General features: G+C 46.2%; 1 protein-coding gene across 1 annotated transcript in view; it reads left to right on the top strand.

The window, feature by feature from the left end:
• The window catches only part of PTPRT (protein tyrosine phosphatase receptor type T), a 1,166,895-nt gene that overhangs the window by 454,754 nt on the left and 691,394 nt on the right, over window positions 1-20,747 (top strand). The window contains exon 6 of the mRNA XM_042230145.2: window positions 7,257-7,431. Within this exon, the coding sequence (XP_042086079.1) occupies window positions 7,257-7,431 (175 nt within the window). The remainder of the gene's footprint in view (window positions 1-7,256; window positions 7,432-20,747) is intronic.

Genomic DNA, 20,747 nt, shown 5'->3' with positions numbered 1-20,747 from the left:
TGGGTGGATAGATTGGAAAAAGATTCCCTCTCTGGGCATGTGCAGCCCCAAGGAATATAGCAGGCAGACAGAGCCTTTGGGCAAAGCAAACAGGTAACTCTTCTCCAGGTGGATTTGGTCCGCCTGTGGTCACGACGCCTGCTTTGCCAATAGAGCAGCGTCTGGATTGGGGTGCCACACCTGTGGCCCCTGGCTCGACATCCTTGGTGTAATGACCAGTCGCTCAACCTCAGGACGTGGCCTGGATTTAAGGAATGTTTACATGTTTCGGGGTATTATCTGGACCCTTGCCTAACAATGAGGGACGTAAGATGACATTAGCCTTCAAGTCTTGGAGATGTAGGACAAGGCCAGCAGACTCAGCGTCACTCCAGAACTTGTTATAAATGCGGATTATCTCGGACTTACCTGGTGGTCCAGTGGTTAAGGATCCATCAGCCAGTACGGGGCACACGGGTTTGATCCCTGATCCGGGAAGATTCCACCTGCCACGGGGCAGCTAAGCCCACAGCTAATGAGTCCACGTGCCTAGAACCCGTGCTCCTCTTTAAGAGAAGCCACAGCAGTGAGAAGCCTGCTTACCACAACTAGAGAAAGCCTATGTGCCGCAAAGATGACCCAGCACAGCCAAAAAATAAAATTTTTTGAAAATTAAGTGCAGAATATCTAGCCTCACCCCTGACCTACTGAGTCACCTTGGAGGTGATTCTTACATATGCTAACATTTGAGAGCCGCTGCTTTAGACTGATAGAGTTGGGGTAAGAAAACCACCCAAGACTGGTAGCACATTGGCTGTGGTGTCTCTTAATAATACATCCAGAAAGTCTGCTAGCCAGGAATTCAGGAAGATGTTTTGCCCCTCCCCGCACAGATATTTCTGACTTTGAGACCCCCAAGGTTTCTAGAAAGCTAGGTATCTATCACATCGGTTCCCAAACTGTATTCTGCGGGGCAGTATTTTCCTGCAGGATGGCATTTAATGTTCTTTAAACAAGCAAATGAGTTCCTGCAACACTGCACACTACCCTCCTCACAGTGTCGCAGTTGTGTACTGGCCAGCAGCTGGCTGATGTGATTAAGGCCTCAGTGTCTAGAATCAGATCACTTGGGTCCACATCCTAACTCCAGCATCATTCCACATAGTCTTGTAAGGTTTTGTTCCTCGTCCTATGGTTCATGGACCAGCATCATCGACAAGACTTGGAAACTTGCTGGAAATGAAGCATATCAAGGGATTTTCATGGTGGTCCAGTGGTTAAGACTCCACACTCCCATTGCAGTGGGCCAGGGTTCGATTCCCGGTGAGGAAACTAGATCCCGCCTGCCCAGACTAAAGATCCTTTGTGCCGGAACCAAGACCCAGCTCAGCCAAATAAATAAATTTTTAAAAAAATGAATTATGTCAAGTAATTCAGCACAGACTCAAGGAATCAGAGTCTGCATTTTTAAGAGATTCCCTAGGTGGTTTATATGCACATTAATATGAGAAGTACTATTCTAAATCATTCAGAAAACTATGATCATGGCATCTGGTCCCATCACGTCATGGCAAATAGATGGAGGAAAATGGAAGCAGTGACAAATTTTATTTTCTTAGGCTCCAAAATCCCTGCAGACAATGACTGCAGCCATGAAATTAAAAGGCACTTGCTCCTTGGAAGAAAAACTATGATCAACCTAGACAGCATATTAAAAAGCGGAGACATCTGAGAGGCACGAGATGTTTTAGACTTACTAAAGGCAAATTCTTTTGGGGAGTTGGAAATTATTAGTATAGTGGGTTGGTTAGGAATTATATTGGTGAAGGGATTTTCATTTGTTGTGCCAAGGTGTCTTAGGTCAAACCTCTGCTGACCGACTAGCTTGTGTAACAGGATTATCCATACTCCTGCCACATGATTGTTTACTACCTCTCAACCATAAATAGTACAGAGAGTTTTGGAGTTTTTTTTTTTAGATATTTTAAAGTCTTAATTAGCATAGGGCTTTTCTAGCATAGGCACCTGGGAATATATTAATCAATGTATTTGGAATATAGAAAAGGAAATATAGTAGTTTTAAGGTTAGCAATACTAGACTTTTGAGTTAATGAATTTTCTCTTTGTAATAGATCACTGTACTTTGTTATAAATCACTGTGTCCTTGCTATGTAAAAATGTAACTTTATCACTATCTTAAGACTAAGTAGATCTTAAGGGGAACATTGGTGAAAGGATTTTCGTTTGTTGGGCTGATGTTTGCTGCTAAATCTCCATGTTCCCTGCCCTTATAATGAATATAACTAGCATATAGGAGAAATAAGTGTTAACCTTTAAGCATACAGGAGAAATAAGTATTAACCTTTAAGAATAATCATGTTAACCTTGGGTTAAATAAATTCCTTTCTTGATTGTAACTCACTACACCCTCACCCTATAGGAATGCAACTTTATTTGGAGGGTGGTGCCTGGTTTAAGAAAAAACACCCTTGGAAAAAATAAGTTTTTGGTTATCAGAAAGAAAGGATCATAAAGTGTCAGCAGGTCTCATGGCCAGAAGATGATGTAAAATCCTAAGACCTTTTTATGAAGCACCTGATTTTGATAAAGGTCAGGACTGCTAACCCCGCGTGACTCTGTATTCATCATATATGCAAAAAAAAAAAGCGGAGACATTACTTTGCCAACAAAGGTCCATCTAGTCAAAGCTGTAGTTTTTCCAGTAGTCATGTATGGATGTGAGAGTTGAACTATAAAGAAAGCTGAGCACCGAAGAATTGGTGCTTTTGAACTGTGGTGTTGGAGGAGACTCCAATTTATTGGACAGCAAGGAGATCCAACCAGTCCATCCTAAAGGAAATCAGTCCTGAATATTCATTGGAAGGACTGATGCTGAAGCTGAAACTCCAATACTTTGGCCACCTGATGCAAAGAACTGACTCATTTTAAAAGACTCTGATGCTGGGAAAGATTGAAGGCAGGAGGAGAAGGGGACGACAGAGGATGAGATGGCTGGATGGCACCACCGAGTCAATGCACATGAGTTTGAGTAAACTCTGGGAATTGGTGATGGACAGGGAGGCCTGGAGTGCTGCAGTCCATGGGGTTGCAAAGATTCAGACACAACTTAGTGACTGAACAATGACAACAATTCTAAATCATGTCATTTGACTTCTCTCTGCCTCAGTTTCCTCATTTGAGGAATAGAAATATTCTTAGGACTTATTTCATGCCTTATCATGCATCAGAATCACCTAGAGGGTTTGTGAAAGCAAAAGTGTCCTTCGCCCACCCCCATAGTGTTCTTGGTTTATTAGGTCCTGTGTGGGGACAGAAAATTTGCATTTCTAGCAAGTTCCAGGGGCTGCTAATGCGGTGAGTCTGGGGACCATCCTTGGAGAACCACACTCTAGATAATTCTAAGAGCATTGCTCATTCTCTGCTGCCCATGTTTTCTTCCTTGAAGGATGCTATTTTAATACTTGACTTTATGTTTTGCCCTTTTTGCTGTTTTGTTGGAATCTTAGCACTGGCCTATAAATTCTTCTGGGCAGAAATTATACCTTCCACATTCCACACTCTCTTATTTTCTGTTTTGTTAAATAATGAGTACATTTCCAGTGTGATTAATAATAGAATAAGGGAAAGGGAAAAGACAACTACCAACCCCAATAAACAGCCTCCACAAACATATAGCAGCCCTCGAATTCTCATTAAAATGAACATTTCTCCCAGGTTCCCAGGTCACATTGATGCTGCTAGTCTACGCCCCACCATTTGAAAAGGACTTTTCCTAGGAACTTTAGGTGGGTTAAGCATAGGCCACTTAACACAATGCCTGACCCAGACTGAGCATTGAGCTATGTTCGTTAATGTGACTTCTACTTAATAAACACTCAGACAGATCCCATGCTTTGAACAAAATATTTATCAAACTCTGTTATGGAACTTTATTCACAGGGGATATACTGACTTTTCAGAAGAAGCAGTGTGTTATTGCAGGGGTGCTTGAGCTTCCCACGTTGTCAGTGTTCTACAGAAATCAGTTCCTAGTCTCTCTCTTTAAAAAAAAAAAAATTAAACATAGATTCAGGAGCAGACAACCAGCAAATCTCAAGGCAGTGGCTCATGAGCTTTCCAGAGACCCTGTGGGAGGAGGGCATGGCAACCCACTCCAGTATTCTTGCCTGAAGAATCCCACAGACAGAGGAGCCTGGCAGGCTACAGTCCATGGGGTCACAGAGGGTCGGACACGACTGAAGCGACTTAGCATATCATATAAAGTACTGGCGGAAGAGGCAGAGATAGGAAAGTGCTGGGTAGAATGGGGCAAAGTATGCTTTACGAGCCAGTGCCCCCAGACCATGCTTCTGTCTGGGGAACCCAACCTAAGACACTGTTTTGAGTGCCCACTGGGAAATTGATTCAGTTGAGTCATCGACTAGAAGATGATTCATTTTATAACAGATATAGCTCTCAAACACTTGCCACAAGAAGAGGCGTGCCTGGAACTTTCGGAGGAAGGGTGTACTTGTGGGTGAAAAATATTACAGGCGGCAAAAGAAGAGTTCCAAGAGGACGAAGCGGTGACATGGGCCTGAGGGTCTGGCAGAATTTCCCACAGGCTTCAGCGTGCACCGTCTGTGTCCTGTGCCACTCTGCCTTTTCCCGGGACTTTGACTTCCCCTCACTGTCCTGCTCCTCCTGAGCATCCCAGCATCTGAACCCTGTGCACGTACATGGCGTTCAGTGTCGTGGCTGGAAGCCTTTACTCTCTCCTCTTGTCTCCAGGCTGTGGTCCACTTCAGGCTTTTGGCATCCCGCCTGCGTCCACTCAAACCTATCCATTGCCTGAGTCGTTTCCTGCACAATAAAATTTCCTTTGTTTCCTCCCCTTTTCTTCTCTGCCTCTGTCTGGGGCTGACAGTGGCGGGGACTTGTGCTTCTTACTCATCCTCTCTGCTTTAAATCCCTTCTCCGTGCTGCCCCAGCGTTCTGGCCTCTGAGCCTCTCACCACCCCTGGTCTTCTGGAATCCCTTGTGATCTCTGCCTCTGGGCTCCTCCTGGGTGACTGCTCAGTCGCCTTGACCTTGAGCCTCTGTTTGCCCTTGCGTGTGGCCTCATCTCTCTGAACCTCACCTCCACGGCTCCTTGCCCCGGTCCATCACAGCGCTGCTGCCTTTCATGGCTCTGGGCCCCCAGCTTGTCCCTGTCTGGCTGTTGCCTGCTCCCAATATGACAAATGTGATTATCAAAAGGCCTGTTTTTCCAGAGATTTTATAAGACAACCCACAATTTCTTATTCTTCCATAGGAGAAAGCCTGGTGGTTTCAGTAGCTAAACAGAAAAAATGTAAATGGTTCAAGGGGATGCACTTAATCTTCGCTGGAATCTGACATCATTAAGAAGAAAAGTGAAATAATCCTGGAGGAGACATCAACATAAGATTTAAACTTGAAAACATTAATATTTTTGCACTTAAATTAGTCCTTTGCTGTTTGTGTTAATTCCTTATTTCTGATGTAACAAGTTCCGCAAACTGAGTGGATTAAAACAATGGAAGCGTGTTACTTTACAGTTGTGGAGATCAGAAGTCAGAAATGGGTCTTATGGGCTAAAATCGAGGTGTCAGTGGGCTGTGCTCCTTCTGGAGGTTCCAGGGGAGACTCTCTCCCCTTACCCTTCCCAGCTTCTGGGGGCCACCCCGCCCTGCATTCCTTGGCTCATGGTTACTTCCTTCGTCTTAAGGAGGTCACATAACTCTGACCTCTGCCTCTGTCGCCCTGTCTCTTTCTCTGACTTTGACCATCCAGCCTTCCTCTTCTGCATATAAGTCCTTTCGTTTGATTCAGAATCTCTCTCCATCTCCGTAATCACATCTTCAGAGTCCCTTTTACTATGTAAAGTGATGTATCTGCAGGCTCTAAGGATTAGAACATAGACATCTTTGAAGGGCTGTTATCCACTTTACCCCACTTCACCTCTAATTTCATGGTTAATTTAGAGCAGCAATCCCCCAGCTTTTAGGCACCAATGACTGGTTTTGTGAAAAGCAGATTTTTTTCCACAGACCTTGGGGCTGGGGGTATGGTTTCAGGATGATTCAAGCACATTACATTTATTGTGCACTTTATTTCTATTATTATTAGATCAGTTTCATTTCAGATCATCAGGCGTTAGATCCCAGAGGTTGGGGACTCTTGATTTAGAGAGCGCCACTGACACCAGAATATGCTTCTGGTTAAATGTTTTCCATGCCTTCTCATGTATTTGTCACGATAACTCCATACAGCAAGCCCCAGTATCAGATCCATGGTTTAAATGAGGAGCTGAAGGCCAGAAAAAGGAACTTGCCTGCCTGAATTTGCACAAATGGTATTCACTTGCACTTGTTTTCCTATCAGTTATTGTAACTTGCTGCTGTGAAACAGGGACTTCTTCAAACCCAGAATATCACATCTAAGATTCAGGATGGTAAAGACAAACATGTTTTATTAAAAATGTTGATTCTAGAAATGTTTATCAAGTCAAGAGGCATCAGGGCATGGTGCTGGAGATGAAAAGAGCAAAGTCCTGCCCTCGGGCAGCTAACAGTCTATTGAGGGAAACGTTTGTTAGAGAAATTGCATGGCGAGTTTGTACCGTACATAGGAGAGTGAGGAGCTTTCGAGAAGGTGATGCGACAGTCAAGGGCACCTACTGGAGATGCTAATGAGCTGCACCTGGGCTTGAAGGCAGCGCGAGTCTCTCCAGGCAGACAGGAGGCGTCAGGCAGTGGAAGAAGCATGTGCCAAGGAGGAGAGGCGTTGAAAAGCCCCCATCCACAATGTGCCTGGGGGACAGATTGGTCCATGTAGGGGGCACTCAGAAACTGTGGGTGGGGTACCAGCACACCAGCTGTTTATTACCACTTTGTGGGCTATATTTTTCACTGACTTACCTAAATCTGCTCTTGGGGATACCCTGTGGGTTTTGCTCAAGAGATGAACAAAAATGGGAGGAAGTTTAAAGGGCTAAGTGCCAACCCCATATGCAGATGAGCAAGGAGCCAAGGTGTTTAGAAGGGGCTGTGCCCTCTTCCTGTGGGCAGGCAGCTGCCCTCTCGCATCAGCTCCCTAGCAAAGTTTATTCTTGAATCATGTCACCTACCGATATCAGCAATGGAGACTCATTATGGGAAGTCATGGGCCCCAGGGGTGTGGGGGAGGGTGGGTGGAGCTTCCACGCTGGCAGTGTGTGATAGCATGATTTCTTGCTCCTCTCCTCTGTCCTGCAGCAATGGAATGGAAGGGACACGGCCCTCATGGTTACCCGTGTGGTCAACCACAGGCGTTTCTCGGCAACAGTCAGTGTGGCAGACACGACCCAGCGAAGCGTGAGCAAGTATCGCTGTGTGATCCGCTCTGACGGCGGCTCCGGTGTGTCCAACTATGCCGAGCTGATCGTGAAAGGTGAGTGCCACCACCCAGGTGGTTGGTCTCATGGGGATCCTTTGGCCCCAAGCTTGCATTTTGGGAAGAGCTAAGACTGCTGTTTTCTTATCTGCGGTTCCTTCACTCATTCCATAGAATGAAACAGCTTTAAATTCTCCCCATCAACCCACTTCAAAAAAAATAAAGTTACTGCAAAATCATGCAATATTTCACTGTCATCCAAAGTTGAGTCTTAGACGTAAGATCTGTACATGAAAGCTTATGGGGTAGATGACATGGAAGACGTCTCTAAATTTGGCTTTTTTTTTTTGTTTTTTTTTTGCATTTAAATTTAGAGTGAGCCAATGTCCTTGTGCTTTGGTGGCATTCTGTTACAGTGATCAAGAAAACAATTGTTTCTAAGGGATATTTTATTGAAAACTTGATATAGTGACAATATTTTAGAAGGACTTTTGAAATAAATAACCCCCCACCCCACTGACTTTGAATCAATTTTTTCCCAGTTTTCTTGTTCACCTTGAGGTATCTTTGATGTGTTTTTCCATGAAAATATGTACATTGTCCCTTTTCTGCTCTTTCAAGGAGCTGGATATTCCATTCATTTTTAAAAGACTCTATAATCTTTGTTATAGTGTTAATGGTTGTGTGCTATTTCATCAAGTTCATCATAATCATCCTATTTTTAAAAATCTCTGTCTTCATTTAGATAATTCCAGGTGCTTTTGTTTTTATCTTTCCTTTGTGCATGCAACAATTAACACCTCAATTGAGTTCTTCCAAAGAGAATATTTTTATTCTACTAAACCAGATTATTTCCTTGGATAAATTCCCTAGGGGTAGAGTTGTTAGGCCAGAGAATATAAGCATCTTTTTGGATTTTTCTTTGTGTTGCAATATTGCTTTTGAAAAAAAAAAATAGGTTGACAGCTTATACTGGAAAACAGCAGTGTATGGATGTTCTCATTTTCCAGCATTATGTTCACCGGTTAAAATTTTAATATAACGTAATTTAGTGAATGAAATAGTGAAGCTGTTCATCTTAACGCTAGCTGCAGAATGATACCCAGTGTGTTTGAAGACAGAAGCATTGTTCAACCCCTGAGAAGGCTCCTGAGTTGGTTCCCTTGGGCAAAGGATGGGTTGGTGTGGAACCTTGACCTCTCTTTGCCTGCCTGTGTAATGATGACCTTTCCTGGGTGAGTCTGCCGTCTGAGACTCTCTCTCCTGTGATGTCCTGACTCCAGACGGGTATTCACATGGCTGCACATTTGTTGATCATCAGATCTCGGCTTGACTGTCAACATGCCGTCTTCTCTGAGAGAATCACCCTCTCCTAGCTCCCCGCCATTCTCACGGTCACGTTCTATCACTCTTCACATTTCCAAATTCTGTATTTTTCTTCATTTAGTTGGCAGTTTTGTGTCCCCCCTTAGGATATAAGCTCAGCGGAGTTTGGGCCATCTTCCATGTGTTTCGTGGCTCACAGTCAGCCCCCTGAGCTTAGCAGAGCGCCTGGCCTGTGTGCTGAGCGTGCCAAGCCGTCTGAGAGCACCAGTGTTCCACGGCTTTGCCCTGCACGATCAGTCGTTTCATACGACTCGACCTTAAAATATGTGCTGAGTGGTGGATCAGCGAATGAGTTATTGGCCTCAGCAGGAATTCATCTCTTCGTTGGAATTCTATGAACACTTAAGGTGAAGATCAACAAATTGAGTGGTTATGAACGGAACAACTAGCAGGCAAAACAAGCATCTTTAAAATAGTTTACACTGCGTGCCGATATAGATCAAAGAAGCTATCACTTCGATCCTCCTGTTAGGCTCGTTTCTTGACTTTTTGGCCCATAAGGTTGATCTGTGTGACAAAGTGGGCTTTGCAGGTCTTTCCTGTAGTCAGTGAATATGTTACCCCTGCGCGGTGCTTTCTGGACGCTCACTATACCTGTTGTATGGTGATATCCCACACAGCAACGGAAGCCTCCCTCCCCATCCTGAGAATGGACTGCGTTTTCTCCTGTTGTCCCGGTCTCACTAGCTCCTTGCCGTGCCCGGCGCAGCGTTGGTAATGAGTGGATTGGTTGAAGGACCTCTGGGGCCAGTGTCGGGCTCTGAACTAACTGTTCACATGCAGACAAAGGGAGTCAGAGAACGCTCCATTTCGTCTTTCCTTATGTCCCCAGGTGTGAAGAAGGAGGTGTGGGGCCAAATCCAGGGGCCTCTTGGACAGAGGATGTGGTTTCCATGGTGAAGCATCATGGCCTTTGTTTGGAGGGGTGGCCAGGGTGTCCTGGGGCTGGGGTTTGTCCTTTGCTGGCTGTGTTCCTTGGGTTTGAGTTCAGCCTGGAGGGGGTAGTACCCTGATGCACTCCAGGAGCTATGGATCTGCTCTGCCCCTCCCCAGCAGCCCCCACCACTCCATTTTAAGGGGTGCACTGGGTGCCGTCCTTCAGAAGTCTCCTCCCTCGTGGGTGAAGGTGGATTTGCGCTCCTGGTGATGGATCCTGTTTGGTTGCACCTTATTGAAATCCTTTATGGAATATCGCATTTTCTTACTGCCTGTTTTTGTTCCCTGTTGCACTTCTTCTCTTTTTACATTCACTTGGGGGTCAGCTAGAAACTAGACCCCTTGAATGTAGAAGTCTCTTCACATTCATGATCTTATTTAGTCCTGACTGCGGCTTGCACCTTGGTTTTATTTTAATTCATTTTACAGCTGTAGGAGCACAGCCAGGTTGAGACAGAGACAGGTCCTTAGGGGCAGAGCGGGGGTTGGCCCAGGGGCTGGATCATGCTATTTAGGTCTCACCTGGAGGGCCTGAGGCTTGTGGCCTTGTCAGCATCTGGTAGCATCATGTCCTGAACAGTGTCAAAAACATCCAGACAGCAGGCTGGGCTCATAGCAGGGGTCCCTTGACCTGTTGCTAACTTGAGTTTTTAACTCATGCATCAGACTTCCGCTGTTCCCTTCCTTTCTGGAGTGGGATACCAACTGCCAGATTCCTGGAGAAATGGATTTAACCCTTGCCTACACACACAGACACAGACACAGACACAGACACACACAGACACACACACACACACACACACACACGCCACTCCCCTTATGGTTCAGTGGCTGAGACTGTGTACTCCCAATGCAGGGGACCTGGGTTCGATCCCTGATTTTATTTTCTTAGGCTCACTGTGGATGGTGAGCCCCAAAATCACTGTGGATGGTGACTGCAGCCATGAAATTAAATTGCTCCTTGGAAGAAAAGCTATGACAAACCTAGACAGTGTATTAAAAAGCAGGGACATCACTTTGCTGACAGAGAGCTGTATAGTCAAAGCTTTGGTTCTTCCAGTAGTCATGTATGGTTGTGAGAGTTGGACCATCAAGAAGGCTGAGCACCAAAGAATTGATGCTTTCGAACTGTGGTGCTGGAGAAGACTCTTGAGAGTCCAAGGTACTGCAAGGAGATCCAACCAGTCCATCCTAAAGGAAATCAGCCCTGAATATTCACTGGAAGGACTGATGCTGAAGCTCCAATACTTTGGCCACCTGATGGGAAGAACTGACTCATTTCCTGATGCTGGGAAAGACTGAAGGCAGAAGGAGAAGGGGACGACAGAGGATGAGATGGTTGGGTGGCATCATTGACTCGATGGACATGAGTTTGAGCAAGCTCCGGGAGTTGGTGATGGAAAGGGAGGCCTCGTGTGCTACAGTCCATGGGGTCACGAGGAGTGGGCCACCACTGAGTGACTGAACTGAGCTGAACTGAGGTAGATGGGGCAGGACACTTGTCCCAGGGCACGATCTTGTTCCCATATCTGTGGCCCTGGAGAGACCCTTTGAGGCTTCCTATGCAGAGTGGGGACTGGAGCTTCCCTCATGTGCAGAACATACAGGAGGGAATATTAAAGTGGGGGTCATGGGATTTCCCTGGTGGTCCAGTGGTTAGGGCTCTGTGCTTCCCCTGCAGGGGCACAGATGCAGTCCCTGGTCGGGGAAATAAGATCCCACCTGCTGCACAGCACAGCCACCATTTTTTACATTATTTTTTTTTAATGGGGCCCAACATGTAGGCTTGGGAACATTTGGGTCCTGGAGTTCCCACTACATCGGTCTCCCTAGATTCCTCCTCTGTCCACCACCAGTGAGCCAGGGATCTGGAACAAAAGAAAAGTTTCTGGTCCTGCTTGTGCTCGGCCTCCTGACCTCATGGGCCCCCTCCGCCTGGCATCACTCATTTGGAACTCAGGCCATGCAGGGGTTGGGAGGTCATAGGACCCCTCAGCTCCCAAGGGTGCCAGGAGCTGGAGGTCCCTCTGATGCTGTCTGCGGCAGGTGCTTGTGCTGGGCCAAGCTGTAGAGGGCGGAGACCTCTTTCTCCATTTCTGTCTCTGTCTCTCCTTAGGCAGGGGTATTTATGGCTGGCTTGTGGCTCATGTACTGTCCTGGGACTGTGAGCATAGGCGCTTCAGAAAACACCTCATTTGAATGTAGGTAATGCAAAATTTTCAGGGCAACACACAGCTCAAAATGCAAGCAAATTGGAATTACTTCATTCCGAAGAGCTGTTTATTGAGTTGTGATAATGTACCTGGGTATACATTAGATTACTCTGTAATTGAGGTTTCACTCAATTGACAATCTGGCCCCTCAACCTACCTGTTCCAGACCACTGCTCATAAATGCACTAATTTGATGTCTGTTTCTGGGTTTCCTAAAGCCTTTGATTTCAGGGTATTTTAGCTTATCCCAAGGGCTTAAGTTTCTTCAAATATGCAGATGTGGTCTTGATGACAACTTCCTAACTCATAAAAATTTTGTTGGTGGTGGTTTTTTAAAATTTGTCTTCTAACTCCGTTTAACAACCTACCATGGTTTCGGAACTTCTTATCAATATACAGATTAGTTCCTCGAAGAAATCCAATGCTGGTGCTGAGAATCAGATGTTCGGATTTAAGTCCCTTGTGACTTTCTGTCAAGGCAGCTGGGCAGGGTCAAGAGTATAGATTTTGTGTATGGATGTCAACATCCCAGTCTCAGTCTCAAACCTGGCCCCAGCTCTCTGTGTCTTCAGGGAAATTACATATTTGCTTCGATCCTCAGGTTCCTCATCTGTTCAGTGGGGACAGATATAGCTAGCTGGATCCTTATGAGAGGGAGAAAATATGTGTATAGCTCTTAGTACAAATAGACACCCACCCAGTCATATCTCTGCTTTTTCATACCGTTCATGTTCCTGGGTTCTCGCAGCAAGAATACGGGAGTGGTTTGCCATTCCCTCCTTCTTTGGACCCTGATGCTGGGAAAGATTGAAGGCAAAAGGAGAAGAGGGTGGCAGAGGGTCAGATGGTTAAATAGCATCATGGACTCTGTGGACATGAATTTGAGCAAACTCTGGGAGATAGTGAAGGACAGGGAAACCTGGTGTGCTGTAGTCCGTGGGGTCGCAAAGAGTCAGACATGACTTGGCGACTGCACAACAACAATAGTTAGATCTGTAATTATCGATAATCATATTTTACTGTATTCAAGGAGATATTGATCAAATACCAATACACTGGCTACTTTTCCTTGTTCTGCTTCTTGTATTACCGTAATTTAAACTTAATCGCCTTAAGGTCTCTTTTCTCTGCAACGACATTGGGGAATGGGATTGGGGTCATCAAATGCAGCCCACTGGTCCAAGTTGGTTTCAGAGATGCTTTACTTAGGTTGCACTGTCTTTTTTTTCTTTTAACATTTTGTTCCAATCCTTAAATTCTTCTTGAAGTTGTGTCTGTCTGGCCACACTGAACCTGTATTTTAGGACAGCAGCAGTGGGCTGGTATGGCTGCTCTGTTCTGGGACGCTCCACAGTTCACCCCTGCCCTGACTTGGCTCACTTTGCTTACCTCACTAGGCTTGCTCCTGTAGGTCTTTGAGTTTACAGCCTGTGGTTTGAAGATTACTTGACTAGAATAGTTGACTTGTCCTTACTGTTAAGAGTTTATGGGGGTTGGGGGTCAAGTAGCGTGATAAGATCACGGTCTAGTAGGAAGAATCATGCAGGCTTATAACGGATGGCTTTCTAGTTGTGTCAGGCGCCTACTATACTATCTTACTAAGCCTATAAGTGGCCATACGATACATGTGCTATAGCGTCCCCCTTTTACAGATGAGGGCGTGGAGGATCGGAGAGGTTAGGCAATCATCCCAAGGTCACACAGCTTGTATGTGGCAGAGTTGGGATTCCAGCCCATGCCTGCCTGTGCCAAATAGATCCTGTTCTTTCTTCTAACCACATTTCTTAGAAAATCCAGTATGATAGATCTTGTAATCAGGTGTGAGCTGAGAAAATATATACAGAGGGTAGAACAGCGAATGCAATTCGGAGAAGGATCTTTAGCCTTTCAAGGTAACCAAGGCTGCTGGCTCCTGTCCCGTCAGTGAGAGCAGCCCAGGAGGACCACTGCACACCCAGAGAAGAAACAAAGACAGCAACCACTCTGAGCATTCAGCTTGGACAGCACTGGAGCAAATCAGACTCCGAGCATCCATATCTGTTCTCTGCCAGTCTTCAGAGGCAGAGGAGAGCTGGGAGCTGTATGGTGCAGTGGTCAGAGAGCCAGGGCTGGAATCTGGCCTCTGCCCTGTAAACTCCACTGCTTAAACCTGCCTGGAGGCCCACCGCCCCTACCATCTCACCTGTCCACACCCTAGACCAGGAGGTGGCAAACCTTTCCTTCACAGGGCATGGTAGTCAACATTTTCATCTTTATGGGCCACCCAGGCTCTGTTTTAACTACTCGACTCTGCTGTTGTAGCAAAAGCAGCCCTAGAAAAGATGGCATGAATGAGTGAGGCTGTGTGACAATAAAACTTTATTAAAAAAAAAAAAAAAAACAGGCACAGAGCAGGGTTTGGCTCCTGGGTCACAGTTTGTTATCACCTCTTGAGACCAAGCCCTTTCTTTGCAATTGGATGAGTCTGCCAGCCTCCTCCCTGTTCTACTTCTGCACTGCTGAGGTCTGCTCTCTGTGCAGCCTCAGTGATGGTTTGAAAACAAGTTAAATCTTGGCACATCATTACCTAAAACCCTGCACTAGCTCGTCTCTTACCCTCAGAATAAAATCCAAGCTTCTTAACACAGTCTAGTTCTGACCCCCTCTCCGTCTCTGATTCCTAGCCTCCCAGCCCCATATTTTTCCTTTCATCCTATTCTCTGGCCACACCTGTCAATTTCCTCTTCCTTGAACTCCAGGAAAGCAAGTCTGACCTCAGGGCCTCTGCACTTGTGTCCCTCTCTTGGAGTGAAATGCTTTTCTTCCTGATGGTTACCTGGAGCTCAATTGTTTTGTTTACTGTGGTGTCTGCTCACCTATCATCTCCCCCAGAGAGACTCCCCTGACCACACTCCCTCTTGTGACTCTGTACCAATATCCTAGGCTGTGGTTTTCTACCCAGCTCTTACCATTGTGCACAGTAGTCATTCACATCTGTGTGTTACATGTGGTCTTGAAGGGAGAAGCTCTGTAGGTCTTGCTTCCTTGGATCCCTGGCACCTAGTAGAAGATGGTCAGACATTTGCTGTATCCTACAGGGAGTTCTCAGACTCTTTCTTCACAAAGGGCAGTTGCACAGAAGATTCCTTAGTGTTCTTCTTGTCCCAAGGGTCTCAGTATTCTTCGAACTGTAGGTTTTCCTCCTACCTCTGAGCAAGTTCTATATCCTTTATGAGTGCTTCTTTATTTTGTTTCATTTTATTACTGGAATATAAGTGCTCTACAATTTTGCATTATTTCCTACTATACAACACAGTGAATCAGCTGTACATATCCCCAGGCGGCACTACTGGTTAGAACCCTCCTGCCAATGCAGGGGACATAAGAGATGTGGGTTTGATCCCTGGATTGGGAAGATTCCCGGGAGGAGGAAATGGCAACCCACTCCAGTATTCTTGCCTGGAGAATTCCATGGACAGAGGAGCCTGGCGGGCTCTAGTCCATGGGGTCATAAAGCACCTTAGCACACATATGCATACATATCATCTTTTACTTGAATTGCTTTTTGTCCTTATTCTTTTTCTGCCTAGTTATGGAAGCTGTAAGCTTTGTAATCCCCTGTGTCCCTCCTATGACTTCCCTTTGTCCTGCCCAGGTCTCTGTTGACCTGCCAGCATCATGCTCCTTACCCAGCCTATTATGTGGCCCTGATGATGGTCATTTTAGAAGCTTCTGGGCCTTCCTTAATGGCTGTCAAGGGAAGGCTTGCTTTGAGATGAGTGAGCCCTCTGTGTTCCTCCTGAGTCCTGCCTCCTGGTGTATACCTGCTTCACACTGTGTCTACGAGGGCAACAGCTTACCACTTCACTCTTACCTGATTCCTCCCTCTACCCCATGTCTAACGTTGGCTTTCCTGGAAGATGCTATTTCAAGAAACCTCAGCATCTTCATCTTCTCTGCAGTCTTCCTTCTAAAAAAAATATCCTGATGCTCTTATTTTTTCCTTCTTAGTCATAATTTCAGTTAATGGACTGCCTCGTGTTTTTTAACAACATTCTGCTCTCGGCAAGCACCCATAGATTGTAAATCATGTAGGTCTTGGGTTCAGATCTGGGTTCTGGCATGTGTTTGCTATGTGAATTCAGAGCCTCATCCCGTGACTCCTGAGTTATAAAATGGAATAATGGTGTAGCTTCTCTGGATTTGGGGAAGGGTCATGGATATGTTCGGGCTTCTCTGGTGGCTCAGTGATAAATAATCTGCCTGCCAATGCAGGTGGCGCGGGTTTGATCCCTGGACCAGGAAGATCCCCTAGAGAAGGGAATGGCTACTCACTCCAGTATTCTAGCCTGGAGAATCCCATGGACAGAGGAACCTGGCAGGCTACAGTTCATGGGGTCGTTAAGAGCTGGACCTGACTGAGTGACTAAGACTTTCACTTTCTTGGGTATGTTCATTCTTTGTGAACTAACTGTCCATGTGTTTATTTATCTTCATCAGTCTTCATCCTCCCCATCTGCCAGCTGCCCAGTCTTACCTCCTGACTTCCTCACTTTTAGATGATGTCACTGTTAGCTTTCCAGAGGAGGATTAAAAAAAATGACAGATGGGAGGAAAGTAGGAAACTTAACTTGAACATATGTGCACATTGGGGGAGGCAAACTGGGAGATATCTATGTATATTGTATTCTGTATGGGCACAAAGACCAGCTTATTTTTTAAAAAAAGCATCCGTGTGGATAAATAAAACCTGACAAGTATTGGTTTCCTTGAATTATTTTGACGACTTCATCAGCTGCATATTCCTGGGTCGCATTAACACTTTTAACGCATTTGGAAATCAAATCAAACATCAACTATGTTAAACCCTCGTTCACTTGGAACGTTACCCTCCTGTGTTCCAATGGAAGACTTATCCAGGGTACTGAATGAGCTGCAAATCTGCAGTAAGGTAACATTTATAGACTGTTTATTGCATGCCAGACACCGCCCTGTATAGATTCGCCATGCCAGAATCCCCTCACGTGAGATTCTGTTGAATCCTCACCTGTTCCCATGTTTCAGATGAGGATGCTGAAGCCTGTTCACTCAGCCTACTGAGCGTCTCAGAGCCCAAGGTCTGTCTTAGTCCTGTTGTAATTAAGACTTTCTTCCTAACCCTCGTTATGCTGATTTTCCGTTATGTTCTATTCTGTGGCAAATATACATGGAATATTGTTTCTGAGGCCCTAAGTTTCAGGCTCAGTCAGACTCAGTTAAACCTCAGGCTCCAGATTTGGACAGGATGCTCCAGACCATTGCCTGTGTCCTCTCTCTGGTGCCTAATTTGCCTCTGAAATGTTACAGACTCTGCCTAGACCAGTGGTTCTCAACTGAGAGTGATTTCATCTCCCAGGAGGCTTTCAGCAACGTTGGGGGCCTTTTTAATTGTCACACCTGGGAAGGGGGCCCCAGCATCCAGTAGGGGGAGGCCAGAGACGTTCCTAAAGTTCTGTGATGTACAAGGGCAACCCTCCTTCCCTTGCCCCTAATAAAGAACTGCTCAACCCCAAAGGCCAGTTGTGCCAAGGGTGAGAAGCTCTGACCCAAACCCCTCCTCGTGGGGAGACTTCTTGATCTCTGACGCTCGTGTGTTCATCTGCAGTTCTGTGGGCTTCTGTCCAGAGCAGGGCATGAGATGTGAGAGAAATAAAAGAGAGCTGATGACATTAGCTGTGGAGTGATTTAGCTTCTCTGAGCCCCAGTCAGTCTGTCTAAAAGCTTTGACATTTGACATCTGGTTTGTTCTGACCTAGTGAGTGAGATAAGATGTCCTGGTGAACAGTCCACGCCAGCCCAGCTGACCTTGGCAGCTGTCATTGTGCCCAGACCCCTCAGTTGCCGCCTCTTCAGCCCAATGTAGCCTACCTACTGGTAGAGCCCAGAGACCCCCAAACGGGGATGGGTGGGATGAGAAAGGATGGAATAAAGCACTTTGTACCCTAAGAGCAAGCATCACCAATCATTTAGAAATGAGCCTCATGAAGAAATTGTGGCAACGTGTTTAAACATTTAAAAAGCAAAGCAGCCTGGGTGGAAGGGGAGTTTGGGGGAGAATGGATACATCTATATGTATGGCTGATGCCCTTTGCTGTCTGCCTGAAACCATCACCAACATTGTTAATCGGCTATACTCCAATACAAATTTTTTTTTTAATTGGTTTTAAAAAGCAGTGATGGGGCAGATAGCAGGAGACAGATGCCCCAAAGCAGTATCGTAGCATTTGGGGTGGGGTGGGGTAGACAGTGGGCTTCCGATGGAATCAATGGGGTTTCTCATACCCATATTGCATTGTTTTTATTTATTTTTAAATTTATTTCTAAATTTTTTAAAATTAGTTTTTCTTAGCATATAGTTGTTTTACAGTGTTGTTAGTTTCTGCCACATCCACAGAGCAGAGTGAATCAGCCTTGTGTACACATGTATCTCCTCTTTTAAACTCCACTTTCATGCCCCATCTAAGAGGGGCTGCCATCCTGATCTGGGGAACCCAGAGCCAGGCCTTAGGTGAGATTTATCTTAGAAGGGACGGAGCCAACATTTTTTTGCTAGTTAGATTCAAATGACCATTTTCCTGGGCCTCGACTTCCCTATTTGTCAAAACAGAATGTATATTCTGCAGGTGGGTTTCAAACTTATTCCCTCTCCAGCAATAGAATGCCATCCTAAAATAGCATGGAAAACAAAGGAGGCAGCTCTGCAGAGTCCTGAGGCTCCTGCAATAGTGTCAAATTTGAGTTTCCCCACCCCCTGGGAAGGTGGGTTTCTTTGCTTCTCAAAAGGTTATTGTTGTTGTTTTTAAGTGCGAGCAGTCCCCCATTTTTATGCTTTCCTGGATCCTGGTAGAGAATGTGGCTAGGATTCAGTCTCCTCTTTTCAATGAAATTGCTTGCTCCTGCTTTTCATTATTAGAGTAGCAGGCCTGTTGCTTTAGACGCGTGTCCAGAGGCAGATGTGACTGGCTTACAGTTCAGTAAATGGAGTTCTTCCTCTCCGATGGAGCTCAGCCTGGTGGGATAGAGTAGACGATTTTTGGCAGAGTGGCTGATTGTCTGCTCTCAGTGAGGGAGAGCCTCCTGTTTGAGTTCATCAGCAGCAGAATGTGCTCTGTGGCTTGTTCTAATCTCTCACACACTTGAGTTGGAACCTGCTGGACCCACCGTGAGACCGGACTGGCATTTGCTGTGACTTTGCAAGCAGACGGTTGCAAATAGTTTTCCTAAGGATAGGCAGTGAGGCTGCCCTTGAGAGGCAGGTGGGGCTGGGGCTGACTCCTCGCTCTACCTAGTTTTTATTTCCGGATTAAACTGCCTGTGACCCAGCCTCAGTTTCTCCATCTGTAAAATGGAACAAATGATCTAGTTGCCTTACATTTTCTGAGGCTCCATGAAATCGAGTGTGATAATCGCAGAGCAGGACCTCCTTTGTACTAGCAGGGGAAGTTCAAGCTCCTGTGACCATGTGACTTGTTCTCTTTACTATTTAGTTTTTCCATCTCGGTGAGCAGGAAGGGTACACATCCTAGATTCCTGCCTCCAGTTGGGGCAGAGGGCTATGTGTCAAAGCGATGCACACCCCTTCCAGGCCAGACCTAGAGAAAATCCCCCATGTGCGACCCTGTCTTTCCCTCTCCTGTTGTGACATTGGAGACCACACACTGGGCCAGGCAGCGTCTCCAGACAGGAGCTGGGCCCCTGAACGCTGTGTGGGGCCCAGCACCACCCCTGCTGACCCCATGACCTCACTGAGCTGAGACATGAGTGAGCAGTATCTGAACCAACCACGGCTAGTCCAGCTCCTGCCGGGGGAGATGCTCTCCATTACCCTGGGCCTTCCTGCCTGATGGCCTTGAGAACTCAGGTGTCCACACGTAGGGTGGACAGATAGGACCAGCATGGGGACCATTAGTTCCCGCTTTCACTCTGCATTTCATGGGAGCCCAACAGTGACCAGAAGGGGGGTTCTCCGAGTCTGGCCTCACAGCAAGGGAAAGTAGCTGGTTCTTTCTGCCCAGTGCCATCAGGGCTGACTTCTCAGAAAACCATCTCTTCTCTCTGGGCATTGCTGCCCCAGGCATACCTGGACTCATCCCTGTGGCTTTTCTTTCCGGGGCACTGAGCTGACCACCTCTTTTGCCCTTCACCTTTCTTCCTCCCTCGCTAGGCTGATGCAGTCCGTTAAGTGACTTGAGGCAGTTTGCAGGCCTAGGGGCAAGGACGACTCTTCCAGCATCTTCCCTTGTCTCTGCTGAATCCTAGGCTGTGCTGGTTTTATTCTTTGACTTCCACAATAAGGGGAGATAAAACAAACTGTAGGACTTACCTCCAGGCCCTGACCCATGCCCTGAAATTTGCTGAATGTGGACTTGGTCTTTCTGCCTCTGCCTGGGCTTTCCACCTTTATGGCCTAAGCCCCAAGCTACCATCTTCCCTTCCCTCCTCCTTATTCAGCCAAGACTGAAGGACTCCTGATTGGCTCCTGGGCCCCGATGTCATCAGTGGGCTGCTCTATCTTCTCCAGAAGCTCCAGAGAAGCAGCTTATAGATAAACCGGTAGTCATCTGTCTTTGCACAGAGGGCCATGCCAGGTACTCCTGGGGCTGGGCCTGAGAAGAGCTCCCCTAGCATCCAGTCCCATCACTTCATGGGAAATAGATGGGGAAACAGTGGAAACAGTGTCAGACTTTATTTTTGGGGGCTCCAAAATCACTGCAGATGGTGATTGCAGCCATGAAATTAAAAGACGCTTACTCCTTGGAAAAAAAAGTTATGACCAACCTAGATAGCATATTCAAAAGCAGAGACATTACTTTGCCATCT

This window comes from Ovis aries, chromosome 13, assembly GCF_016772045.2.
Source record: "Ovis aries strain OAR_USU_Benz2616 breed Rambouillet chromosome 13, ARS-UI_Ramb_v3.0, whole genome shotgun sequence".
In the NCBI taxonomy this organism is placed as follows: Eukaryota; Metazoa; Chordata; class Mammalia; order Artiodactyla; family Bovidae; genus Ovis; species Ovis aries.
This window is presented reverse-complemented; position numbering and strand designations above follow the sequence as displayed.